This window comes from Dipodomys merriami, unplaced genomic scaffold (assembly GCF_024711535.1).
Source record: "Dipodomys merriami isolate MVZ:Mamm:240054 unplaced genomic scaffold, mDipMer1.0.p SCAF_33, whole genome shotgun sequence".
In the NCBI taxonomy this organism is placed as follows: Eukaryota; Metazoa; Chordata; class Mammalia; order Rodentia; family Heteromyidae; genus Dipodomys; species Dipodomys merriami.
Window position 1 is genome coordinate 9164408 of NW_027204826.1, and position 24593 is coordinate 9189000.

The window sequence follows — 24593 nt, forward strand, 5'->3', positions numbered from 1 at the left end:
ACAACCTTTCTTACATTGCACAGAGTCGCCAAGTTACCAATGCAAGTCGATCATTGAGCTACACTGTCCCCTACTCATAACAGAGGCTGACCAGCTGCCACCAAGAAACAGGATGAAGTGGAGTCTAGGCCCCTCAGAGGAGATTAGATCAAGACTCTCCCTTGTGTGTCCTCCCCTCTCTGCAGGACTAGAGAATCCTAGGATGCCGATGTATTTTCTTAGGAGGACACATCTGTCCACCTTGGCTGGAGGTGGAGTCAGGAACTCTTGGGGTTGAGATCTAGAGGTGGTGAGCCAAGAAGGCTCGGGGGTCCTCCAATGCCACCACTACATGGTCCATAGAAAGCACTGCAGGGCTGACCTCAAGGAAGGGGCCTGGTCACTTACCAAGGGAGATTTTCTCGCCAGAATCTGCAGGAAGTAAGAAGACCAGCAGGGCCAGGGCGGAGATGAGCACACAGGGAATGAGCAGGTTGAGCCCGTAATAGAGGGTCCTGCGACGCATGGTCACCGTGTAGGTAACATCCGGATAGGGTTCTTTACAGCATTCGTAAAACTTTTCGCTTCTCTTGCCTGGGACTCCTGCATGGGACAGAGGGGAAAGGCAAGAAGCGGGGTCAGAACACACAGTGGTTTTGTCCGTTCCAATGTAGATATTGCATGTGAACGTGTCACCTCAGTCTGTTCAGTGATTTGAAAAAATGGGTATGTGCGAGTTTTCTTCAACCCTTGTTGGATTGTTAAAGAGCTGTTTAAAGACAAACTGGCAAGCCTGGTGCTGGTGGCTCATGCCTGTAATGCTAGCTACTCAGAAGACTGAGATGAGTGATCACAGTTCAAAGACAGCCAGGGCAGGAAAGCCCATGAGACTCTTTATCTCTAATGAACCATCAGAAAACGGGAAGTGGAGCTGTGGCTCAAAGTGGCAGAGCACTAGCCTTGAGGAAAAGAGCTCAGGGATACATAGCATCCAGGCCCTGTGTTTAAGCTCTATGACCAATCAAAAAAGAAAAAGACAAACTGGCAAATATTCTGTTGATGGGACTGGAAGTTCCTGGCTTTCTTCTTTAGAATAAAGTTTTATTGTTATTATAAAGCTGATACACAGTAGAGTTACTGTTTCATAGGTCAGATAATGAGTACATTTCTTTTTGGACAATGTCACCCCTTCTGTCTCTTCCAGTGTTTCCCTCTCATCCTTACCCTCAAGTTGTATGGTCCATTTCCAACATAGTTTCTTCTGAGTATCTCTGCTGCATTTGCTCACCCTTTGTCCCTCCATTTTTGTGCCCCAGGTTCAGACAAAAGACAAAAATGCAAAGAAAAAGAAAGTCCACTTGCTTCCATTTCCCGGGAGTTCATTTTAAGAACCATTATTTTATATGATCAGAGGCACAGAGGCATTGTACCCTTGTGCTCTTCCCCTAAGAATATCTTCCTTTGGTCTCACTGTGTGTGAATACCTAGAGTCCTGTATCATTTATCACTATATGGTCATCTTTAATACACAGCCAGTTTTATATCATTATATGTGTAATTATGGGTGTGACTTACACATAATGATATGTCTGTCAAAGAAGGAACCAATATACAGCAGGGGGGGTCGGTAAGATTGTATCACCCAGTGACTGCGTAGCAAGCCAAGTTTGTGGACATTTCCAATCATGACACAATGGTCAAAAGTTCCCTAACAACACACTCAGAGTATTACCCAAATACAGGGACTCCATTTACAAAGCTGCACTGACAAAATCGGTCTAAAGGGTTGTGGCAATTCTCTTGTGTGACCCAAGAGCATTGAGAACCAAATCCTTTTCTGAGCCTTAGAGATTTGCTGACAGGGGATAGATTGCCACACAGAACATCATGGTGGGAGCCGATTCCACCAGAAAGAACAAATGTCCCACAATCAAATGGTACTTGGCAAAATTTGAGAAATGCCACTTTGAGAAAATGGCCAGTTGGATGCCCGGCCCAGACATGCCAATGGACTGTCAAACTTACGACCACTCAAATTTGCCTTGGTTTCCAACCACCTCTTGGGTCCCTCCCTTTCTTCCCCCCTCCTCCCCACCCAGTGCCAACGTTTTCCCAGCCACACTATTTGTTATAAACCCAAATCTCCCCCTTGGCAGTGCTGTTTCAGTGCCTGGCTGAATCTGCACTTCCTGATTTGCAAATCTGTGTATCGGTGCCTACGCCAGCACTGACTTGCTGAAACACATCCTCAGCGCGGCGATATGGCGGCTCGTTTCTCTTGGAAAGCAATGTGTTTGCTAATTGTTTTTGGTGTCTCACCCTGGAGCGCTCAGTAAACAATGCAGAGCTCTGCCAAGTTCAGCAAATGCTCACACTGCAAAGGACAATAGAGAATCCCAAGCTCCTCTAAGGAGGAAGGCAGCTCTCCTATTCTACTAGGCTGGCATCTTGGCTAGGCTTACCCATGAGGTCCCATTCGCCATTGGGGATGTAGCTGCTGACATCTGCCTCCTGCATCTGCAGGTCCAAGGACCAACCTCCGTAGGACCAGGACCCAAACTTCAGTTTGCACTGCTGTACATCAAAGGGAAACCAGCGTACGTCGATGTAGCAGGAGCTCTTGAAAATACCTGTGTTGGGTGACAGCCGCCATCAGGAAACAGGAATGGAAGCCCACAAAGTGGCAATGACTCCGGTCCATCCTGCCACATCAAACCAAGGCACACCTGTCCAGAACAAACTGCATTTCTCTCTTCCTTTTTCCTCCCTCACTCTTTCTTCTTCCATTCCCGCCTTCCTTCTTCCTCCCTCCCCCTCCTTCCTCTTTCCTCCTTCTCGGTCCTCCCTCCCACCCCCTCTCTCTCACTTCCTATTTCTCTCTCCCACTTTCTTCCCCTCCCTCCTTTCCTTCTCTTTCCCTTCTTGTCCTCATACTTTCTTTCCTCCCTCCTTTCCTTTCCCCCTTCCTTCATTTTTTCCCCTTCCTTCTTCTCTCCTCTCTTTCCAAAATGCCTAGGAAAGAAGCTCAGCCACAGCTTCACCGTCATTTAAAATCCAAACACGGTGACAGCCTCTGTTGCAGGAGAATGTTCTCAGGGTTTTCCTGCCCAAGAATTGACTCTATAAGCTTGCGTTTCCATGAATGCCTTCAGACCGTAAGTAATAAACGTGAAGAATATAAACCGAAAAGAAAAAAAAATCTCAGATCAATTGATAAAAACAGATGAAGGGGTTAGAAAGAGAATCTGAAAGGGAGGTGGGAGGTGGGAGGTAAATGATAGTTAAGGCAAAGAGAGAATGCTTGGATGAAAGGAAGACTTCTCACTAAAAACAAGAAGAAAATAAAAAGCAAAAACAAGACACTGTGGGCCCCAGTAAGGTAGAAATGGATTTTCTAGGTCACAAGAAGGAGACTGGATAAACCCTTAAGCCCATTCTACTTTCTGGTGTCTGGTGTTCTTCCCTGCTCAGGAAAAACGCTGCAGGTTCTGCAGGCACGACTGGAACAGGTAAACTGGCCTTCTGCACATTTCTGCTGCTGAAGTGAAGAGACTGAGGGCCTTGCAAACACTGACCCCACCTCAGCGCCATGGTGGGGAAGTACAGTCAACTATGTATCTCCATAAGGTCCTGTGATTCTGATTCACGCTATGACTTTATGTGTTCTCAGGAATCTGCAAACCATGGCTGAGGCCCTCTTCCCATTAGCGGGCTGGACTGTCTTTGCCTGGTGCAATCGCTTATTCATTCATTTATTGACACACACGTCCCATGCTGTTGAAGAGTGATAAATTCTAAGGTAAACACACATAGATTCTGTCTGCTGAGGCTTATCATCTGCTCACAGGAAGAGCAAGTAAACAAGGAAGCAGAAGGCAAAGCTGGCTTTGTTGTGGCATGAGGAAGGGAGAGGATGTATGAATAAAGGTACAGATTGATGGGGGGGTGCATATGTGCGTGCACACGCGTGCGCGCGCACACACACACACACACACACACACACAGGCAGTGCAACACAGATTTCTTCTGAGCAGGAAGTGGCCCTGGGGAAGCTAATTCTTCAAAAGAATATGTAAAAAAATTTTTTTTTTAACTTCCACACCATCCAAAAAAAGAAAAAAATTCAAGTATTAACATCCAACTATTGGAGAAGAATGATGCAAGGGTGACAGTGATCAAGATGCACGCATTGCACTCACACACTGACACGCAGACTTGAAACCCCTTGGTACAACTACTTAAAGATAATAAAAAAATGGGGGGGGGGTCCGGTCGTGGGGCCTGAACTCTGAGCCTGGGCGCTGTCCCTCAGCTCTTCAGCTCAAGGCTAGCACTCTACCACTTGAGCCACAGCGCCACTTCCAGCTTTAATCTGCTTATATGGTGCTGAGGAATGGAACCCAGGGCCTCAGGCATGCAAGGCAAGCACTCTACCACTGAGCCACCTTCCCAGCCCAATAAAAAAAATTTTAAATGAGAATTTTAAAAACAATGAATATCCAACTACTAAGATCCACATGCTAAAACACACACGTCAGTCATGAAAAATCACGTCAGTCATGAAACTGCAATTTTCCAGGCCTCATTTGGGCACCAAGTAGTTCAGAGCCTTGGTGAGACCCACAGAAATGGTGTGTGTGTGTGTGTGTGTGTGTGTGTGTGTGTGTGTGTGTGTGTGTGTGTGTGTGTGTGTGTGTGTGTGAAGTTCAGGAAGCTCTTAAGCACCAGAAGTTGAGAAGGAGTCAGCCCAGATCCAGGATCAAACCCTTCATGAACTCTTTTTTGGAAAGCATAGGACCATGCCTCTCTAATCTGCACATGAGTTGTATGAACTCAAAACATGGTGCCCAACTCCCACCATGTCTCAGACCCTGAAGATCTACCAAGACACTAAGGCATAGTCAGGAGGAAAATGGTAGATAGAAATGGAGGACCTGGTGGTCTGGTGATCAGGCTTGTGGACTAAAATGGAAGAAAAAGGGCTCGGTTAGCACATTTACAAGTGAAAAGGAGAATTGGAAGTTACCTATTCATGGAGACTTGTTTCATCTGTCAGGTTGACTTTAAGGAGCACATATGTGACAGAAAAGTAAGAACAAATGACAAATGTTGGCAAAGACCATCCAAAGCCAGGATTCTAAGACCAAAGCAATAGTGAAATTGGTCCAACTTGAGGAGACATTTGAAGGCATTTGAGGGGAAGAAATGGTAAGGGTGAGATGCACTGTGCACGGGTGGGCAGCCATCAGGACAGATGACACACACACTTCCTTGAAAGCTTCTAACAGGAAGTAGATCTTACCTGGAGGGAGGTACTGACAATGCCCGGAAGCATTCACCAAGACGTTAGTATGGAAGGTGGCATCAAACCGTTCATCAGCACTAGAAGTAGGAAAAGGGTTCCGTGAGTCAGGCTGTGGGTTTCTTGGGGCCCTTAGATCTGTTGTGCCACCAATAAGAAGAGCATCAGCTTTTGGCGTGTCCATCTTTGTACCCAGACAACCTTATACCTGGTCTGGAATTACCAATGGGACTTACCTGGGAAGCGCAGAGTTTGCTGTAGTGGTGTTCATTATGTGTACAAAACAAAGATCCTATCCAAAAGCCCACTGGTAAGCTCTCAGTGTGAAAGAAATGTCATTGTATCTCCATTTCTGCCAGAGATAAGGAGCAGAGATTGGCTCGTGGCTACCCTGCCAGCCCTAGAGGGTAGAGATTTGAACCTGCTGTATTCAGAGCTCTTGTTTCAAGTCTCCTGAAGGCAGTCCACACTTAGCTGGGACTTGACAGAGGTATCCTGATTGATGGATGCTGCAGGACAGGGAGGGAGGGAGCTGGGTACCAGCAAAGCCCCGGAGGGGATCCAGGCCCACAGTCAGTGAAGACAAAGGGATTGTAATATACAGAGTATATAATACAAAAAGTATATACAAAGATGCTAATTTGAGGATGTTTTAGATGGATGCCTGCTCCATCTGTACCTAGGTGAGAACCTCCTGTAGCCAGGAGTTACAACTTGGGTAAAGAAAAGAGGGAGAGAGAGAGAGAGAGAGAGGGAAAGAAAAGGAGAGAGAGAGGTAGAGAGAGAGAGGAGAGAAAGAAGGGGAAGACACAGGAGGAAAAAGGGAGAGGAGGAAGAGAGAAGCAAGAGAAAAAGGAAGGGAGAGAGGAGGAGGGGAAGAGAAAGAAAAGAGGAAATTGGAGGAGAGGGGATTAGAATGGAAAAGCAACAATTAACACTGGCAGCCTGTGTTAACCACATCATGTACTTTCTGTGTTTGATCTGTTGACTTCTGCTGTGAGAGACTGAGCTCCTGGGATTTGTCAATTCCTAGAGACAGCCAACAACTCCTTCAGGAGTGTCTTTCAAATAACAAATCCATCCATCCAGAGCCCACACCCTAATTAAACTGCTTTTCCACCAGGCTCTTAACACTCAGGGCCACAATTCACCTGCCCCACTAGCCAGGCACATGTGGGAGCAGCTCTCATACCCCAGAGCCTGCTGACATGATTCCAGTCTTACCCAGCCTTCCCTGTTCCATCCCAGGGAAACCACAAGAAAGATCCTGAAATTATTATAAATCCTTTCACACTATTGCCTCATATCTATAATCCTAGCTAGTCAGGAGGCTGAGATCGAGGAGCATAGTTCAAAGCCAGCCCAAGCAGATAAATCTGAGACACACTTTTCTCCAATTAATCACCAAAAAAGACAGAAGTGGAGCAGTGACTGAAGTGGTACAGCACCAGCCTTGAGTTCAAGTTACAGTGCTGGCACACAAACAAACAAACAAATAGAAAAGCAAATCCTGATTATCTTTAAGATAGCTGCACATGCAAATAAAAACAAGCAATCCCACAAAAAGCTAGACAGCCAGTCAAATCTCACTATTCACAGCAGATAACCAAAAAACCCCATTCTCTGCCTGAGATCCTCAGAATCACCAGAGATTAGTGATCAATCATTACCATGAGATATATAATCAAAGATACATATTTTTTTTTTTGGTGCCAGTCCTGGGGCTTGAACTCAGGGCCTGGGTGCCATCTCTGAGATATTTTTGCTCAAGGCTAGAACTGTTGAGCCACAGCTCCACTTCTGGCTTTTTAGTGGTTAATTGGAAATAAGAGTCTCATGCACTTTCCAGCCCAGGATAGCTTCGAACCTTAATCTTCAGATGAGCTAGCATTATAGGTGTGAGCTACCGGTGCCTGGCTAGACATATTTTTCCCCCAGAAGATCCAAATAGCAACTACCAATGAAAAGAATGAAAAATGACTTCTCACAAAAGTAATATCCTCCCTCCAGATTCAAGAGAATATGACAATTAGAAAAATGGAGAGGAATATGGGAATTAAAGCCATGACTGATGAAATAATTCCCCGATAAATGATGGGAAGTTGGGCTGATAAGCACCACGGACAACAAATGGGACAGAAATGACACACACACACCACAAATGACAAGAGCTGCTGCAGAGCTCAAGCCACTAACAGAAGCTCCGCCAGGAGACAATGGGGAGGCTGAAAGGGAGAGAGAAATCTCCAAAGAAACACAAAGAGAATTCAGACAGCAGAAAAGAAACTATTCAAGCATGAAGGCAAAGAAAGGCATTGTCAGGCACACAAGGCTTCAGAGTCTGTTTCCCACATAGATGACCTTGACAAGCTTCAGAAAGTAGAGAGTGAAAGCCAAGAAAGGAGAAATAAACTTTTAGATTAAATTGGAGATAGAAGGCATGGCTATGATCTAAGCCAAGGCTAGGGAAGGGAGATCCAAGAGAGAGAGAGAGGGAGAGAGAGAGTTAGGGATCTCGCGAGAGAACAGGGATTCAGAGAAAGTGAAAGAAAGAGAGAGAGAAAAATGCACTGTAAAACGGTATGGGTTTGATTAAGGATGTATTTTAAAACATTACTATTATTATTATTTGCCAGTACTGTGGCTTGAATGCGGGGCCTGAACACTGTTTATTCGCTTTTTCTCTCAAAGTTAACACTCTATCACTTGAGCTGATTAATTGGAGATAAGAGTCCCAAGGACTTTCCTGTCCAGGCTGGCTTCAACCCTCAGTCTTCAGATCTCACAGCCTCTTAAGTACCTAGAATACAAGTGAAAGCCACAGGGACCCAGCTTTCTAGGCATATACATAATGAAGACTATGAGCATCTGTTAGATTAGTGATACAATTCTGAAAGATTAAAAAAATAAAGCAGTCCCTACAAGATCTTCTTGTAGGTATTCAGATCAATTTCACTGAAGAAATTCTCCAGGGGAATGGGCTAAAAAAAAAAAAAAAAAGGATGAGCTGTTGCCATTAGCAACAGCTCACCAGTGTCACGCCTGTGGCTCTGTGGCTACTGTTGATCCACACAGTATTCTGAAATCCTTGCTATTCTCACAGTGCGATTGTGATCAAAAATCCAAAGCTGAATATTCACGATGGTAATTTTCCGATTCTTTCTCCCTTAGGCAAGCGGGGTTGTTGTTGTTGTCGTTTTTATCAACAAATAACATATAAAGTAAACTTGGGTGACAATTTTGCGCTAATACTTACTTTTCTCTGTTCAGAACATGAAGGCAGGTGCTAAGATTGGCTTGTAAAAAGAGGCCCTGTTGCAAAACACTTAATTTGAACACAGCTCTCTGTGGCAGGAAATGCAACCTCTCTGAGGCCCGTTCTGCAGGTTCTACCCAAAGAGCACAAACTATTCTCTAACCCTTGGCTTATGTTCTCTTCTAGGGGGAAAGAGTTGTCATCATCAACCAGGCACAAAGATTTGGGAAGGATCACGAACACATGGAGTGGAGGGAAGGAGGAAAGTAACACCTACAAGCCAGCCAGATTAACCAAATCAACCCTAGTACTCAATGGGGTGGCAGGTGCCAACAGCCAGACCTTCTTTGCATCAACGAAGTCCCTCTGAAACACTCAGTGTCCAAAGCAACTCAGGGACTCAAGTGGCTACAATGATGAATGCAGCTCAGCACATGCCCAGTAGTTACCACTGTGCTGTAACCTCTCCGCGATGCCAGGTCTTGTAGCTGGCTGAGGACTGCTAACCACGAAGCCAGGGATGGCTGCACTGGGATCCATTTCATTCTTCTTTCTGGGATTCATTTCATTCTTCTTTCTGCTTTCATGGGTATTTAAATTTTGTCTGTATTCATTTGCAAATGCCAGATCTATGTTTTTTTCTATCCCTAAACTACTGGAAGACATATATAGCTGCAGAGTTTTTGTTTTGTTTTGTTTTTGATGTCGGTATTGGGCCTTGAACTTAGAACTTGGGTGCTGTCCTTAAGCTTTTTGTTTTTCTTTGCTCAAGGCTAGTGCTCTACCACTTAAGTCACAGCTCCACTTCTGGCTTTTTTTTTTTTCAAGGATGGGGGTTGAGGGGCTGGGAAGGTGGCTCAGTGGTAGAGCGCTTGCCTTGCATTCATGAGGCACCACATAAGCAAAAAGAAAAAAGCCGGAAGTGGCATTGTGGCTCAAGTGGTAGAGTGCTAGCCTTGAGCTGAAGAGCTGAGGGACAGCTCTTCAGGCCCAGGGTTCAGGCCCCAAGACCGGACCCCAAAAAAATAAAAAGGATGGGAGTGGATTGGAGATCAGGTCTCACAGACTTTCCTGCCCAGGCTGGCTTTGAACCACAATCTTCAGATTTCAGCCTCCTGAATAGCTAGGATTACAGGCATAATAAGCCACCAGTACCCAACCTTTTCTATTATTTTTTAAAATAGAAAATACTATTCTCTAAATTTTTAAACTTACTGGCACAAATTTCTGTACATAAGACCCTATATGTTAAGTGCCTGTCTGTAGCTACAAACTCCTGTTAGAACTAATAGATTTTGTGTATGTCTTCCTTATTTTCTTCTAAATTGCTTCCTGGGTATTTAATTCTTTCTAAAACATCTTTTATCTGTCTACATTGTATTTTTTTATTTAAAAGATTCCCCACCCCCGTTTTGTGCAAACATTGAGACTTGAATTCAGAATACCAGGCTAACACTTTTTTAGCTCACAGCTGGTGCTCTACCATTTGAGTCACACCTCCATCCTTGCTTTCTGGCTGGTTATTTTGGAGATCGGAGTCTAGCAAATTTTACTTCCCGGGCTTGTCTTTTTTTTTTGGTGGGGGGGTCCAGCTGTGGGGTCTGAACTCTGGGCCTGGGTGCTGTCCCTCAGCTCTTCAGCTCAAGGCTAGCGTGCTACCACTTGAGCCACAGCGCCACTTCTGGCTTTTTTCTGCTTATGTGGTGCTGAGGAATCGAACCCAGGGCCTCATGCATGCAAGGCAAGCACTCTACCACTGAGCCACCTTCCCAGCCCCACCAGGCTTGTCTTAAACTACCATCCTCTAGATCTCAGCCTCTAGAGTAGTTAGGATTGGAGACATGAGCCAGTCCCTGGGAGGTCACTTTATATTATTGTAATCTCTTCAGGGTAAACTAGTCTTTCTTTTTCCTTGAAAATGTCTTGTAAGGAATGGCTTCACCAGGGGCAAAAGTCTAGGTTGACAATTTGTGTTCAGTATCTCTTTGGCTCTGGGCATCTTGCAGCTTTTTTGCACATTATTTCTTTGGTTCTTTTCTTATTTCACATTTTCCCTCAGAGTTGTGTCTCCTGAAATCTGAGGATTTATGTTTTTCATCGGTATTATTAAATTCTCAGCCATTATTTTTGAAACATGGCTTCTGTAGAGAAAACTGTTTCAATGCACACGCAGATCTAACTTAACTTCTGTCACCCTGTTTGTGGCCTAAGCTAACTTGTAGCCGCCTGAAGATTGCAAGGAATTGACAGACAGATAAATTCTGACTTGTCTGGGAGTGATTTAATTGGCAGGACGCTGACTTGCTGCCCTTGTAGACAAACAAGTTTTGTATCCATTTACAAATCCCTTTGCGCCCTATAAATTTGTACTGGTTTGGCTTTTCCATTGAACTGACTAGAATACCTGCTTGATTCCTTGTCATATAAGAGTTTAATAAATTCTTGGTGGGAGGGGGGCTTGAACTCAGAGCCTCATGCTCTCTGTTAGCTTCATCACTCCAAGGCTGGTTAATTGGACATAAGAGTCTCACAGACTTGTTTGCCCAGGCTGATTTCAAATCACAGTTCTCAGATCTCAGCTTCCTGAGTAGCTAGGATTATAGATATGAGACACCAGTGCCCCACTGTAATAAATTATTTATCATGTATATTATTTTTCCACTTGTTTCTTTAAACGACCTTTTCCTTGAACACTTCTACATTCTTTCTCTTATTGCCTTCCACAATGCTTAGTAAATCAGGACAGGTAGGATCACCTGTCTTGCAGGTGGATAGTAAGAATGGTACTTCCTCAGAAGGTGATTCATCCAGGCAAAGCATCTGGAATGGGATGTGGCACTTAGAGGCCCCACAGAAGTGTTAGATGTCATCATGTTGTTGACTCTTTATTATTTCCTGTTTCCCATCTTGTTAGCCTTGCCTGACTCATTCAGGAAATTGCCTCTGCTTTTCCATCTGTGTCTCACCTGACATCCTAGGCCTGCACAGAGGTTTGGATTTTGATGTCTCTATTTCCCAATTCTATTTATTTTGATTTTTCCCCCTTTCACTCAAAGATGTGTTGTAAACTATATTTGATCCTTTTCTCACTTTTTGAAATTTGATTTGGTTTGGTGATCTTCCTTTCACTCTGAGGGAGGTTGTTCAAAGTGAGTTACTTCTTAATTTTTTATGGTACTTGAGATTTAACCCAGGGCCTTCCGCATACCAAACAAACACTTCACCACTTAAGCTATGGCCCATCTCTGGCCTTCTTCTGATTTTTTAATGCTATTTATTCTATCAATTTTTACATTATGTTGTATCTGTTTTAATTCAACACACTGGGTTATGAGTACAACGCATCTTGACCACTATAACCCCTTCCATAGTTCTCTTCTGTCCTTCCCAACTCCATTTGTTTTGTTTTTGCTTCAGCCTCCTAAATGCTGGAATTACAGGAATGAGCTACCAAGGCTGGCTGGCACACAAAAAAATTTAAGACCTAAGAACAAGTAACTATCAGCCCAGAATTTTGTATCTAGTGAAAACACCCTTCAGGAAAAATGAAGAACTATCATAACATTTTCTGATATGCAAAAAAACTAACAAAATTTGCTGCCAGCAAGATTACTTGAGGAAAAAATGTGCTAGGGATGCTCTTGGAAGGAATAAAAGATAACATTTTACACTTGAATCAGTGGAAGATGTTGGTATTAGCAAGGCTGTAGTATGGTGATAAGTGTCAAATGGAATACCTACAGCAAAGTTACAACAGATGAACAAAGAAGCAGACTCAAAAACACCATAAAAACTTTCCAGAAACAGGTTGCTCACACCTGTAATCCTAGTTACTCAGCAGGTTGAGATCTGAGCCTTGTGGTTCGAAGCTAGCCCAAATAGGAAAATTCCATGAGACTCATCCCCAATTAACTACAAAAAGCTAGAAATGAAGCTGTGGATCGTGTGGTAGAGTGCTAGCCTTGAGCACTAAAGCTCAGGGACAGCCTGGGTCCTGAGTTCAAGCCCCAGAACTGATACAAAAAAAAACCTATCAAGACAAAAAAGGAATCCTAAATAATGTTAAACTATTCCCACAGGATGGCAAGGGAGAAGACTGACATTCTGCAAATATTATTCAAAAAAAGCAAGAATGACTGCATGAATATCAGATTAAGTAGACCTGCGAGCAAAGAAAATTATGAGGGACAGATGTAAATTTACATAGTGATAAAAGCTTAAGGCATGGAGAAGACACAGCAATCAAAGAAGCTTTTCTAGCAAGGAAGCTGCAGAATGTATACACCAAAAGCTGACAGGAATGAAAAAATAATAATAATACCAAGACAAATGCACAATTATATTTGAAGTCTTCAACACCTTTCTCTTGGTAACTGATGTCAGGACAACTAAACTAGACAGGAAGCCACTAAGGATATATGAGAATTTAACACACCATCAACCAATAGGATTTAATTGGCACTTAGAAAACTGGCCACTGATGCAGGAATAACATTTTTCCCCCAATTATCTCAGGAGTATAGACCAAAATACTTTCTCTCTCTCGATATATATATATATATATATATATATATATATATATATATATGTATATATATTATATCTTGAGGCATAACAAACCTCAAGAAATGTTTAAAAAGTAAAATCATACAATGTGTAATATAGGACAGGGTATTCAACCAACTATGAGTAGCAAGAAGACAAGAAGGAAACCTACAAATACTTAGAAACTACCAAGTTTAGAAATAATCTGTAAGTCAAAAAGAAGAAAAGGGCCAGGCACTGGTGGCTCATGCCTGTCATCCTAACTACTCAAGAGGCTGAGATCTGAGGATCATGGTTCAAAGCCAGCCCGGGGGCTGGGCACTGGTGGCTCATGCCTGTCATCTTAGCTATTCAGGAGGCTGAGATCTGAGGATCATGGTTCAAAGCCAGCCCGGGCAGGAAAGTCTGTGAAACTCTTATCCCCAATAAACCACCAGAAAACCGGAAGTGGCATTGTAGCTCAAGTGGTAGAGCGCTCGCCTTGAGCTGAAGAGCTGGGGACAGTGCCCAGGCCCAGAGTTCAAGCCCCACGACCGACAAAACAAACAAACAAACAAAAAACCCAAAAAACAAAGCCAGCCTGGGCAGGAAAGTACACGAGACTCTTTATCTCCAATAAACCACTAAAAAACTGGGAGCAGTGCTGTCAAGAGGTAGAGCACTTGCCTTGAGCTGAAGAGCTAAGGAAGAGCACCCAAGCCCAGAGTTCAAGCCCCACGACCGACAAAAAAGAAAAAGAAAAAGGAAAAAAGGAACTACCTGCTGGATATCAGTGACTCACACCTACAATCCTAGGTAAACTGCAGGTTGAGATGAAAAGGGTCATGTTGGCTGTAAGCCAGACCTGGCTTCCTTTTTTCAACCTGGAGCTGAAAGAGGTGGCAAGTGCCTGGCATCCTGCTTTTTGATGTGGGAGGCTGAGTCTGGGAGGATCTCAATTCTAGGACAGCCTGGACCAAAAGTCCTCAAGACTCTGTCTCTGCAGAGGGACGCTAAGCTAATGGCTGTACCTGTGACCCCCAGCAGGAAAGACAACCCTGCAATAAGCAGACCAAAGCTCATGTCAAACTCGGGAAGGAAGGGAGACACCCTCCCCCCCCCCCAATTCTAAACATATCCAGCAAAAAACAGGGCTGTGAGCGTGACTCAGTCTCACAAGCACCAGGCTCTTAGATCAAAGCCTTAGCATTTCCTAAACAAAGAGCACAAAAAAGGCTAGAGGGATGGCTCAGCAGTAGAGCACCTTGCCTAGAAGCATGAGGCTTTTGAGTTCAAGTCCTTGTACCTCTCCTGAGATGTTTGTGGGTTTTTAATATAATTTTATTGTTACTATTAAGTTGTATACAGAGAGGGTTAGTTTTCACAATCCAGGGGACGCGTTCATTTCTCTCTAGGACAATGCCACTCCTTCTTTCTCCTCAGTTGTACCCCCCCACCATCCCTGCCCACAGCTGCATAGTTAGTTTTCCACATCATGTATACTTGATATCATGGTTGCATTTGTTCATCCTTCCTCCCCGTGCCTTATTTTTGCCCTCCCGGTGCCAAAGAAGCCAAAAAAGAAAAAAAAAAAAAGCAGATATCGAGAGCACTACTTCACCACCACAAAGACAACCCATATTAAACAAGATAAATATTATATAAACACTCACTGGAAATACTAGGCAAGAAGTAACATAAAAGGCATGTATTTCTGAAAGGAAATACACCATGTCAGATGACGTGATGGTTTATGTGGAAAATCCTCACTGAAGACAAAAATAAAAACTTCATACACCAACATCAGAAAATAAAATACCAACACTTAAACTCGTGTGCCTTTATACAAGCAATAAACATGTGGAAACTGAAACGCGATGTTTACTACTGCTCTGAAAAGGAAGGAAGCAATCTAACACAAATATGGCAAGGTGGACAGAACTTATTGCTTCAAAGTAAAAAATGCTAGTGATCACGGGAGATTTAAAAAAGAGTGAGCTGCCTGTATCACAGAATGGAAGACCGCACAGTAAAGGTGTCAATTATCCCCAAATTGATATTGGCTTTTATAACCTTTCTATCAAAAGCCGAGATGAGATTTATAGACTGGACAAAAGAACTGAAACAAACACAACTGTTAAAAATAAAAATAAAAACAATGACAACGGGCTACCAGTGGCTCATGGCTGTGATCCTAGCTACTCAGGAGGCTAAGATTTAAGGATCACAGTTCAAAGCCAGTCTGGGTAGGAAAGTCGATGACATATTTTTTAAAATTCCAATTAGCCACCAAAAAAGCTGGAAGTAGAGCTGTGGCTCAAGTGATAAAGAGTTCCAGCATTGAGCAAAAAAGCTAATGGACAATGCCCATGCCTTGAGTTCAAGCCCCAGTAGTGGCAAAACACACACACACACACACACACACACACACACACACACACACACACACACACAAAGTGGAGGGGGGCATTATTTTCAATGCTAAGCTTTACTACAGAGCTAAAACAAATGAAGTACAATAGTACAGGCACACACAGACAAATAAACCTAAGAATAGACCCACACTTTTTGCCAAAGACATGTAGCAATTCAAAGAAAAATACAGCCCTTTAATTAATGGACTTCAGACATTTGGAAATTTATAGAGAGAAAGAGAATCCTTGATTTAAACCCCACATATTGCTCAATAAGTGATAATTATGGACTTATAATGAACAACAAATTCAAATATAAAATTTAAAACTATACAATTTTTTTAATTGTTAGTGGGGCTTGAACTCTGGGCCTAGATGCTCTCCCTCAGCTCTTCAGCTTCAGGAAAGCATTCTACCACTTGAGCCACAGCACCACTTCTGGTTTTCTGGTGGTTAATTGGAGATAAGAGTCTCATGGACTTTCCTGCCCGGGCTGGCTTTGAACCATGATCTTCAGATCTCAGCCTTCTGAGCAGCTAGGATTATAGGCGTGAGCCACCAGTGCCTGGCTAAACTATACAATTTTTAAAGATGGTGGAAATACTTGGGACTTAGATCAAGGTCTTTAGGCATGACATCAAAAACATAATCTGATGTACTAGAAGTGAAGGCGTGGCTAATGCAGTAGCGTATGTGCCTGCTAAGCATGAAGCCCTGACTTCAAACTTAAGTACTGCCAATAGATGATAGCTATACAAATAGAGATAGATGATGGATAGATAAGGTGATCAATTGGTGATAAATGGTAGATAGCTAGAGATAGGGATGGAAAAATAGATAGATAGATAGATAGATAGATAGATAGATAGATAGATAGATAGATAGATAGATGACAGATGTATTGGACTTTTATTAAAATCACATCAGAAAAAAAGTGATTTTACTCCATTAATATCCTCTTAAGGAAATGAAATAACAAGCTGCCAGAAGACCATAATTGCACACAACCCAAGACCTACATGTATAAAACATAATCTAACAAAGCTGAAAGCACAATCTCAGTGCTAAAAGCAAACAACAAACAAAGCCTATGACAATTCAAACAGCAAAGTGCGTGAGGGTCCTGAGCAGATACTTCATTAAAGCAGAAACACAAACAGCAAACAAAAACCAAAAGACACTGGACATCATTAGCGGCTTGAGAAATGAGAAACTGTGGGCCATAGATAATCACCACACACCTATACCCTGTGGCTACAATGAAAAAAGCAGTAGGAACTGGAGCAAATCCTGGTAAGGCTGCAGAGAAAGTTGTGTGTGTATGTGGGGGAAGAGAGCACAGTAATTTACACAAACACCCTGGAAAAGGGAATGCCATTTTCTCATAAAACCAAGAAGCTATTACTTATTCAACCTAGAAGATGCATTCTTATGACATGTAGCCAGAGAAATGAAAACTTGTGTTCACACACACACATACACACACATCTGTAAGAATGTTTGCAGTCAGGATATTTGTAATAGTATTCTAAGCGGCTCTTAATGGGCAAATGGATGATTTACTGCAGTAAATCCCTATCATAGACCACTACTTAGTCAGGCTCTAAAAGTAGCCAATGAAGCTGGGGGTTCAGTGTTCACACTTATAATCGTAGACACTCAGGAGGCTGAGATCTAAGGATTGCGGTTCAAAGCCAGCTGGGGCAGAAATGTCCATAAGACTCTTATCTGCAACGAACTACCAGGAAACCCAAAATGGAGCTGTGGTGCAAAGTGGTAGAGCACTAGTCTTGAGCAAAAAGCGCAGGGACAGTGCCCAGGCCATGAGTTCAAACCCAATGACCAACCATAAACAAAAATTAAAAATAAAAGTAGTCAACTGTGTCCCCGTATTCAATATTCTGAAAAGGACATAATTACGCAAAGGAGACATTTATTAGTGTTTTCTTGGGCTAGAGTAATAAAGGATGCAGTTTTAAAGGGTAGTGTGCTAGCTTTATACAGGATGAAACAAATAATTAGGTCTTAAAATAGTAGTGGAGGCTGCATGAATGAATCTACAAGGACGATGGCATTACACAGAATTATACACAGACGGCGAAATGCATCTACATAAAACTGGCGGAATCTAAGACCTATGGACCATACCAATATTTTCTTGGTTTTGGTATCATACCAGATTTAATTAAAATGTTACCACTGAATGCTAGACACTGGTGGCTCACACTTATCCTAGTTACTCAGGAGGCTGAGATCCGAGAATCAAGGTTCAAAACCAGTGCAGGCAGGAAAGTTAGGGAGTCTCTTATCTCCATTAAAGCTACCAAAATAAAAAAAGAAGTAGAGCTGTGGCTCAAATGGTAGGGTGCTGGCTTTGAGCAAAAGAAGCTCAGTGATAGTACCCAGGCCCTGAGTTCCAGCCCCAGAACAGCACAAAAAAAAATTACCAGGAAGTATAAGAACATGTGTCTCCCTGTGCTTAGTTTTCAATTTCATATGATGTATAAAAATTTCAAGATAAAGTTATAAAGTAGTATAAATATTAAGCTAGGCATGGTACCACAGGCCTGTCATCTCGGCTACATGGGAAGTAAATGTACAAGAATCTCAGAGCAAAGTCAGCTTCAGGCAAAAACGAGAGATTTTATCTGAAAAAAATAACCAAAACAAAAAGGGTTGGAGACCAAGCTCAACTGGTAGACCGCTTGCCTAAGCAAGCACGGGACCTCGTCCGAGTTCAAATCGCAGTCCCAACAAGAATAAATTCATATTACACACTTGCCCATCATCCATGTGTTAGCTGCTTCTTCACTGCTGTGAACACCTGAGAGGTGTCATGTTAAGGGAGGAAGGATTTATTTCACTCGTACTTCCAGTCCATGGTTTCTTAATCCCATGTAGCACATTCAGGCAGGAAGAAACATGACTGGAAAGAGCCATTCACCCCGTGATAGAGCAGGAAACAGAAAGAATGACAGAAAGATGCCCAGGAGAAAGATATGATTCCCTGGGACCCTCCCTGAGTGACCTACTTCGCCCAGCTAGATAAATCTCCAGCAACTCCTAAAATAGCGCTAGCAGCTAGAGACCAAGAGTTGAGCCTGTGTGTGTGGGTGGATGGAGGAGATAGCTTATATTCAGACCATAACAATCCAACAATGGAGAGATAGAAAAAACATCTTAATGGGCGATAACATCATTATGAAAAGGACCAGGGAATAAATGCTCATGAAAATGTTTCTGGGGGCCAAAACAAAAAATCACTATGAAAGTTAGTTGTTTCGTGAGTTTCAGAAATTCAGTAATTTGACTTGGCCACAGACATGGCCATGGGGTCTTAGCTCTGTCTCTTGGCTTTTGTGCTCAAGGCTGGTGCTGTATCTACCACTGGAGTCACAGTTCTGCTTCTGGTATCCACAGCTCCATTTCTGCCTTCCACAGCTCCAATTCTTTTGGTTTGGTTTTTCGTGGTTAATTGGAGATAAAGGGTTTCATGAACTTTTCTGTTGGGCTGGCTTTGAATGATGATCCTCAGATCTCAGCCTCCTGAGAAACTGGAATGACAGGTGTGAGCTACTGGTACCCAGCCAAATCCTTATTTGGGGGGTGGGGAAGGGAATTATGAAAGGGGTGTCACTGATCGAGGTATTTCATACTTATAAATGGACATGCTGAATTGAAACTCCTTTGTACAACTACAGAACAATAATACTAATATATAAAATGCAGTAACACTATGAAGTCATTTTTGCCCTGTCCTCACTCTGAAGCTAAGATTTCATGACAAGTGAGGTCTACAAATCCACAACACAGAGTATGATGATATCCGTACCCTTCTGATGAGAGCAGAAAGAATCACAACCTTCAAAGCCAGATGGCCTCAGCTACGGGTCTCCAGCAAGCCATGAGTTGCCCGAACTGGTTCATACTGCTGGCCTTTCAAAAGACCATATAAAGTAGAGACTATCCATCTTCTGCTTCCTTAAGAACATTGCTCTGTCAGAGGCAGCACACATCTCCCCTACCAACTAAAAATGCATATGGAATCCTGTAATAATTCATTAGAGTTGTCTATTATGGATGCAACCATAGGCAAAATGAGAAGTATCCGCTAGTTAAGGGCTTGGAATAAGCACTCGGATGGTTTAAAAGTCAAGGTCTCTATCGTTCTTTAGCTAAAAGTCCTGTGGTGCAGACCCCATTCATCATTCAGTTGGTTTTCTCAGGACAGCAGGAGGGAGACAAGAATGTAATTGAGGTTAGTCCTTGGGCTGAAATTCACAGCTTCCAGACACCAAATTCTTCCCAGTTTCCACCTAATTAAAGGAGTGCAGGCTAGTATTCATGCCCAGCAGGGCAGAATCTTTCAAAGTTTGATCCAAGGGGACCACTTGCAGGTGGCAGATTACGGGCGCTTTATGGTCTGCACCTGCCCTCTCAGACCCTGTGAGAGGAGGCAGAGATGGAGGCCTACATTGCTAAGAAGAGCTTGGGAAGTCCTTAACGATGTCAGCAGAGTCAGGGAGAGCATTCGTCTCTCAAGTACCCACAAGGTTGACAAGGCTCCAAAAGTTGAATCTGAGAAACCCTTGAGCAGCCTGCAAGTAAATGATGAATGCCAAGGCAAGGGCCCTCTCTCTATCCTTGTACTTGGTGCAGAAGGGCTGCTCACCTGCTAGACTCTCCCTGGCCTCCTTCCCCTGCATAAAACTGGGAAGTTGGGAGCCCAGCTGGACACTGCAGTAGATGAGATCCTTTCTTCCCATTGCCCTCTGCAGAGATTCTCAACTCATATGTGGTCTTTGCTTAAACCTTCTATTAGTTCAAGGTTTATTAGCCGAATCTTCAGCCAAAAGTAATACCATTGCCTCTTCTTTATAACATTTAAAGCTCTTATTTTAATGGTATATGTTTGTATTGTATGGGGATTGAACCCAGGACATTGTACTTGCTAAGCAAGCACTGTACAACTGTGCTACATCCCAGCTCCAAAACTCTTATGTTTGACTAGGGGTAGCTTTCACCATTAAGCCCAGGGATTGTATAAATACACATACATATGATAAATATGTGTGTGTGTGTGCGTGCTTGTGTGTGCGTGTGTGTGTGTGTGTGTGTGTGTGTGTGTAGATTTCTTTTTCTGACCCTGGTTCTTGAACTCTGGACCCGGGCTCTGTCCCTGAGCTTCTTTTGCTTAAGGCTAGAACTCTCTACCATTTGAACCACAGGACCACATCTCGCTTTTTCTGAGTAATTTATTGCAGATAAGAATCTCACAGGGGCTGAGAAGGTGGCTCAGTGGTAGAGCACTTGCCTTGCATGCCTGAGGCCCTGGGTTCGATTCCTCAGCACCACATAAGCAAAAAGAAAAAAGCCAGAAGTAGTGCTGTGGCTCAAGTGATAGAGCGCTAGCCTTGATTGAGCTGAAGAGCTGAGGGACAGCGCCCAGGCCCAGAGTTCAGGCCCCATGACCGGAGCCCCCCCCCCCAAAAAAAAAGAATCTCACAGACTTTCCTGCCTGGGATGACGGGAAAGCTCCACAGCCTCCCAAGTATCTTGGATTATAGGTGTGAGCTTCCAATGCCTAGCTATGTTTATAGATTATATAGATATTGATGGAGATGGAGAGAGAGAGAGAGAGAGAGAGAGAGAGAGGCAGAGAGATGATATATCCACAGATATATATTAATATAGAGATAGGGAGATGATATATATATTATAGATAGAGATGATAGAGATAAAAATGACAGATAGGGACAATAGAGGCCATAAAGCTGATAGAGATGATAGAGCTAGGGGAATACTTTAGCATTTTTGCAGGCATTTCTCAACCTAGTCAAGTTGACAATCAAGATTCACCATTACATCACCTATCAATCATTTTCAGCCGGTGTAATAGAAAACTATCAACTAGGAAGATTGTACAACAAATCTTTCATCTCCTACAGGTAACTGCTCTCCCCCAAATACAACCCCAAAACAAAACAAAAACCAAAGCCCTGGCAGATCCAGTGTCTGATTCTGCTTTTGGTTTGTAGATACCATCTTATCATATCCTCACTTAGCCAAGAGACGAGGAAGTAACAAGATTTTGTGTCTCTTCCTGTAAACAGTTCCACCTTCATTACCTAATCACTCATTCTCACAGAGGTTCTGCCTATGGCAAACAGAGAGAGGCTCTGAAAAGTCTTCTTTCCACATGAGTTGGACCTCAAATGTCTTCAGGGATAGGGGTGCAGTTCAGTGGTAGAACCTAGGTAGAACTAGCATACCAGGTTTCTCCCAAAAAGCTCTCTGGCTTCTGGGAGGAATAGAAACCTTACACCCAAATGTCCTAAAGCTTCACAGTACCCCAGCATGCATGATTCAGGCCAGAGTCAGAGTAGATTCTCAGAGAAAACACCTGTCTAGGCTGATGTGAACTCCTTAGATTAAATTCACCTCTCGCCACGCACCCCACAGCTTCACCTGCTCCCTTGAATTAAGAGCAGATGTGTTGTGGGTCTGCCACACATGGTCCCTTCCAGGATTATCTGCCCCCAGCTCTTCCCAAAGTCCATGGCCTGGCCTGATTTACTTGGTCCCCAGGCCTTAATCTGACAATTCTACCAAGACAGATTGTCTGACCTAAAGGAAGGAAGCCACATCAATTATAGTCTAAACCAAATCATGGATTGGTTACTTGTTTGCTTGCTTGGTTCATTGGTGACAAGGTTTTTCTATGATCCCCAGGCTGGCCTTCAATGCTTGGGCTCAAGTGAACCTGCTATCCCTACCTCCTGAATAGCTAAAATTACAAGTAAGTGCCACCACCAACAGTCAAAACCAAGTCACTCCTAAAAATAGAAATAAGAGCCCCAGTGAACAGTTATTACAGGACCCCAGGCAAACACCTGGACTGATCCAACCCATGTGGCAAAACTCTCAGAGCCGGTCTCTTCCAAATCTAAGTTGATATACCCCTGATGCCTGTCTGTCCCCTTTTGCTCTGTACCATGCTCTCTGTGATGCTTACAAAGTGGCTGTCAAGGGCAGGGCAAAGTATGAAGTGGTGTTGTCCAACCTCGGTCCTGAGTGAACAAGCCATTTCCTCGCAAAAGCAATTTTCCTCACTTGTGTGCTCGGAGGAGTCAGACCAGATCACAATATCAAATCAGATGGCAGCACTCGGGGAAAAGTGATTACTTACTGCCTATAGATGCCTCTTAAAAGCGCAGGTTCTTACACTAAGCCCCCCACCCACCCCCGGCAAAAGTGTCCGAGCTAGATGAGTAGAATGCCCTCCACCAGCCCAAGTGTATAATCAATGCTTCAGTTTCTCTGAAGTTTTGAGGCACACTATAGAGCATATTCCGCTTGAGTCTGTACTCTGTGTCACTGAAGTTTGAAGACAAGGAGAGGTATTCCCTTCTAATGCCACATCCACAAATTGTATATGGCTTCCTCTCATGCAGATAGCTGATAAGCACAGATCCAGGATCCAGGCTAGGACCCAGGATCTCTGGAGAGCATCTTGGCCTTGCAAGTTGAAACAAAACATCCTTGTCTCTGCCCTTTCCGAGGGAATAGGACACTGAGGAGAGAAAGAATTTGCAAAAAGAAACCAATCAGAATGCTGTGGGACCCACCAATCAGAATGTTACCATTTGAAACAATTAAAATAGAGGCAACTAATCAGAGTGCAGCCCAGGGTATAAAGACCCACCGTCTTGGGGGAGGAAAGGTTGAGACAGAGATACGAGAGGAATTTCTGCCACAGGAACTCAAGTAGTCTCATGTTGGTAGTCTTCTCAAAATGACAGTCAGATTTGTCTATCCTTATGAATCTCAACATGAAATGGGTTAGTCTACTGCGCTACCTGATATGGAACAACGTTCTTTCTTACGTGTTCTACTGCTCAAGGTTCCAACATGGGCAGACAAATTGTCTTTCTCATTTGTTCCAGTGAGCAAGTTTTACTCTGCAGATGGAAAAAGAACACACTATGCTTTGCTTAAAGTGCATTTGGGAGAAAGTCCCCCAAAGATGACTAAGGCTCTCATCTTGCCAAATCTTGAGGTTTTACTCCTTTTACTAGCAGCATGCTTTTTTGAATGATTTTTTTCTTACCAAATATTCAAATTACTGTATGTCATTCCAAGCTTACTAAAATGAAAGCACGCGGCCAGTCTTTAGAAAACCACATATGAGGAATATGCATGCTCAGAGCAAATACACACGGTCAACACTCAGCACACACAGCAGTTAACAACCAATCAGGATGCTGTGGGACTCACCAATCAGAATGTCACCATTCCAAAGAATTATAATAGAGGCAACCAATTGGGGGGCATTTGTAAATATGACTTCTATGTATAGAGGTTGTATAACTACAGTCTTTCTCCAGCCCCCAAAGCAAACAAGTACTAAATTCTCAAACGAGGTCACAGGGCCCACAAAACTCCATCATCAAAAGCCCTGACCACAAAGTACGACTGGCAACCTAACAGACAAAGATGAATGATCACTTTGTATGTGCATGAATACACTTATAAAAACAGACAAAAAAGAACTAAAGGAGAAAGCTATAGGGGCAGCGAACTGGCAGTGGAGCTGTAACATGGGCAGGCGTCAGCTATGGGACTATAACCCTATCTGTTCTCTACCAGCTGCTGAGCCAGAAGGGCTGTGTGGGCTCTGCTACCTCAAGCAGCAGCAAAACAACTCTATACCCCCAGGAGCTCCCGCAGCAGGTTCAGGGAAAGACGGGGCTGGCTGACTTTAATCTTACCGTGTGTTTCCCATACCCTCACCTTCGGGGAGCTCATGACGATGGCCAAATTTGCCATTGAATTCCTGTCCCACATATTTATGACACCGACCCTTAAGATTCTGTTTGGCTCTGTGTTGAATGCCACAAGATCAATAAGCTCATCTCTGATCGTTGGGTTATTGGCACAGTGGGTTTTATAGCCCTCAGGCTGCAGGGGGAGGGAAAGGGGGCTGCAGGGAGTTGCTCTGTGGTCTGGCCTGATGCCACATGTGTGAATGAAGCTAGCCCGGTGCTGTTCCCCACCCCCCACCCTTCAGATGCAAAGACATCCCTGGGAACCTCCACCTCTGGCTGGAAATACTGCC

General features: G+C 43.5%; 1 protein-coding gene across 1 annotated transcript in view; it reads right to left on the bottom strand.

Moving 5' to 3' along the window:
- The window catches only part of LOC138842005 (neuronal acetylcholine receptor subunit alpha-7), an 89846-nt gene that overhangs the window by 10403 nt on the left and 54850 nt on the right, over nt 1–24593 (bottom strand). Inside the window, exons 5-7 of the mRNA XM_070043095.1 lie at nt 5282–5361; nt 2442–2609; nt 388–582 (exon numbers count right to left, since the gene is read on the bottom strand). Of these exons, the coding sequence (XP_069899196.1) occupies nt 388–582; nt 2442–2609; nt 5282–5361 (443 nt within the window). The remainder of the gene's footprint in view (nt 1–387; nt 583–2441; nt 2610–5281; nt 5362–24593) is intronic.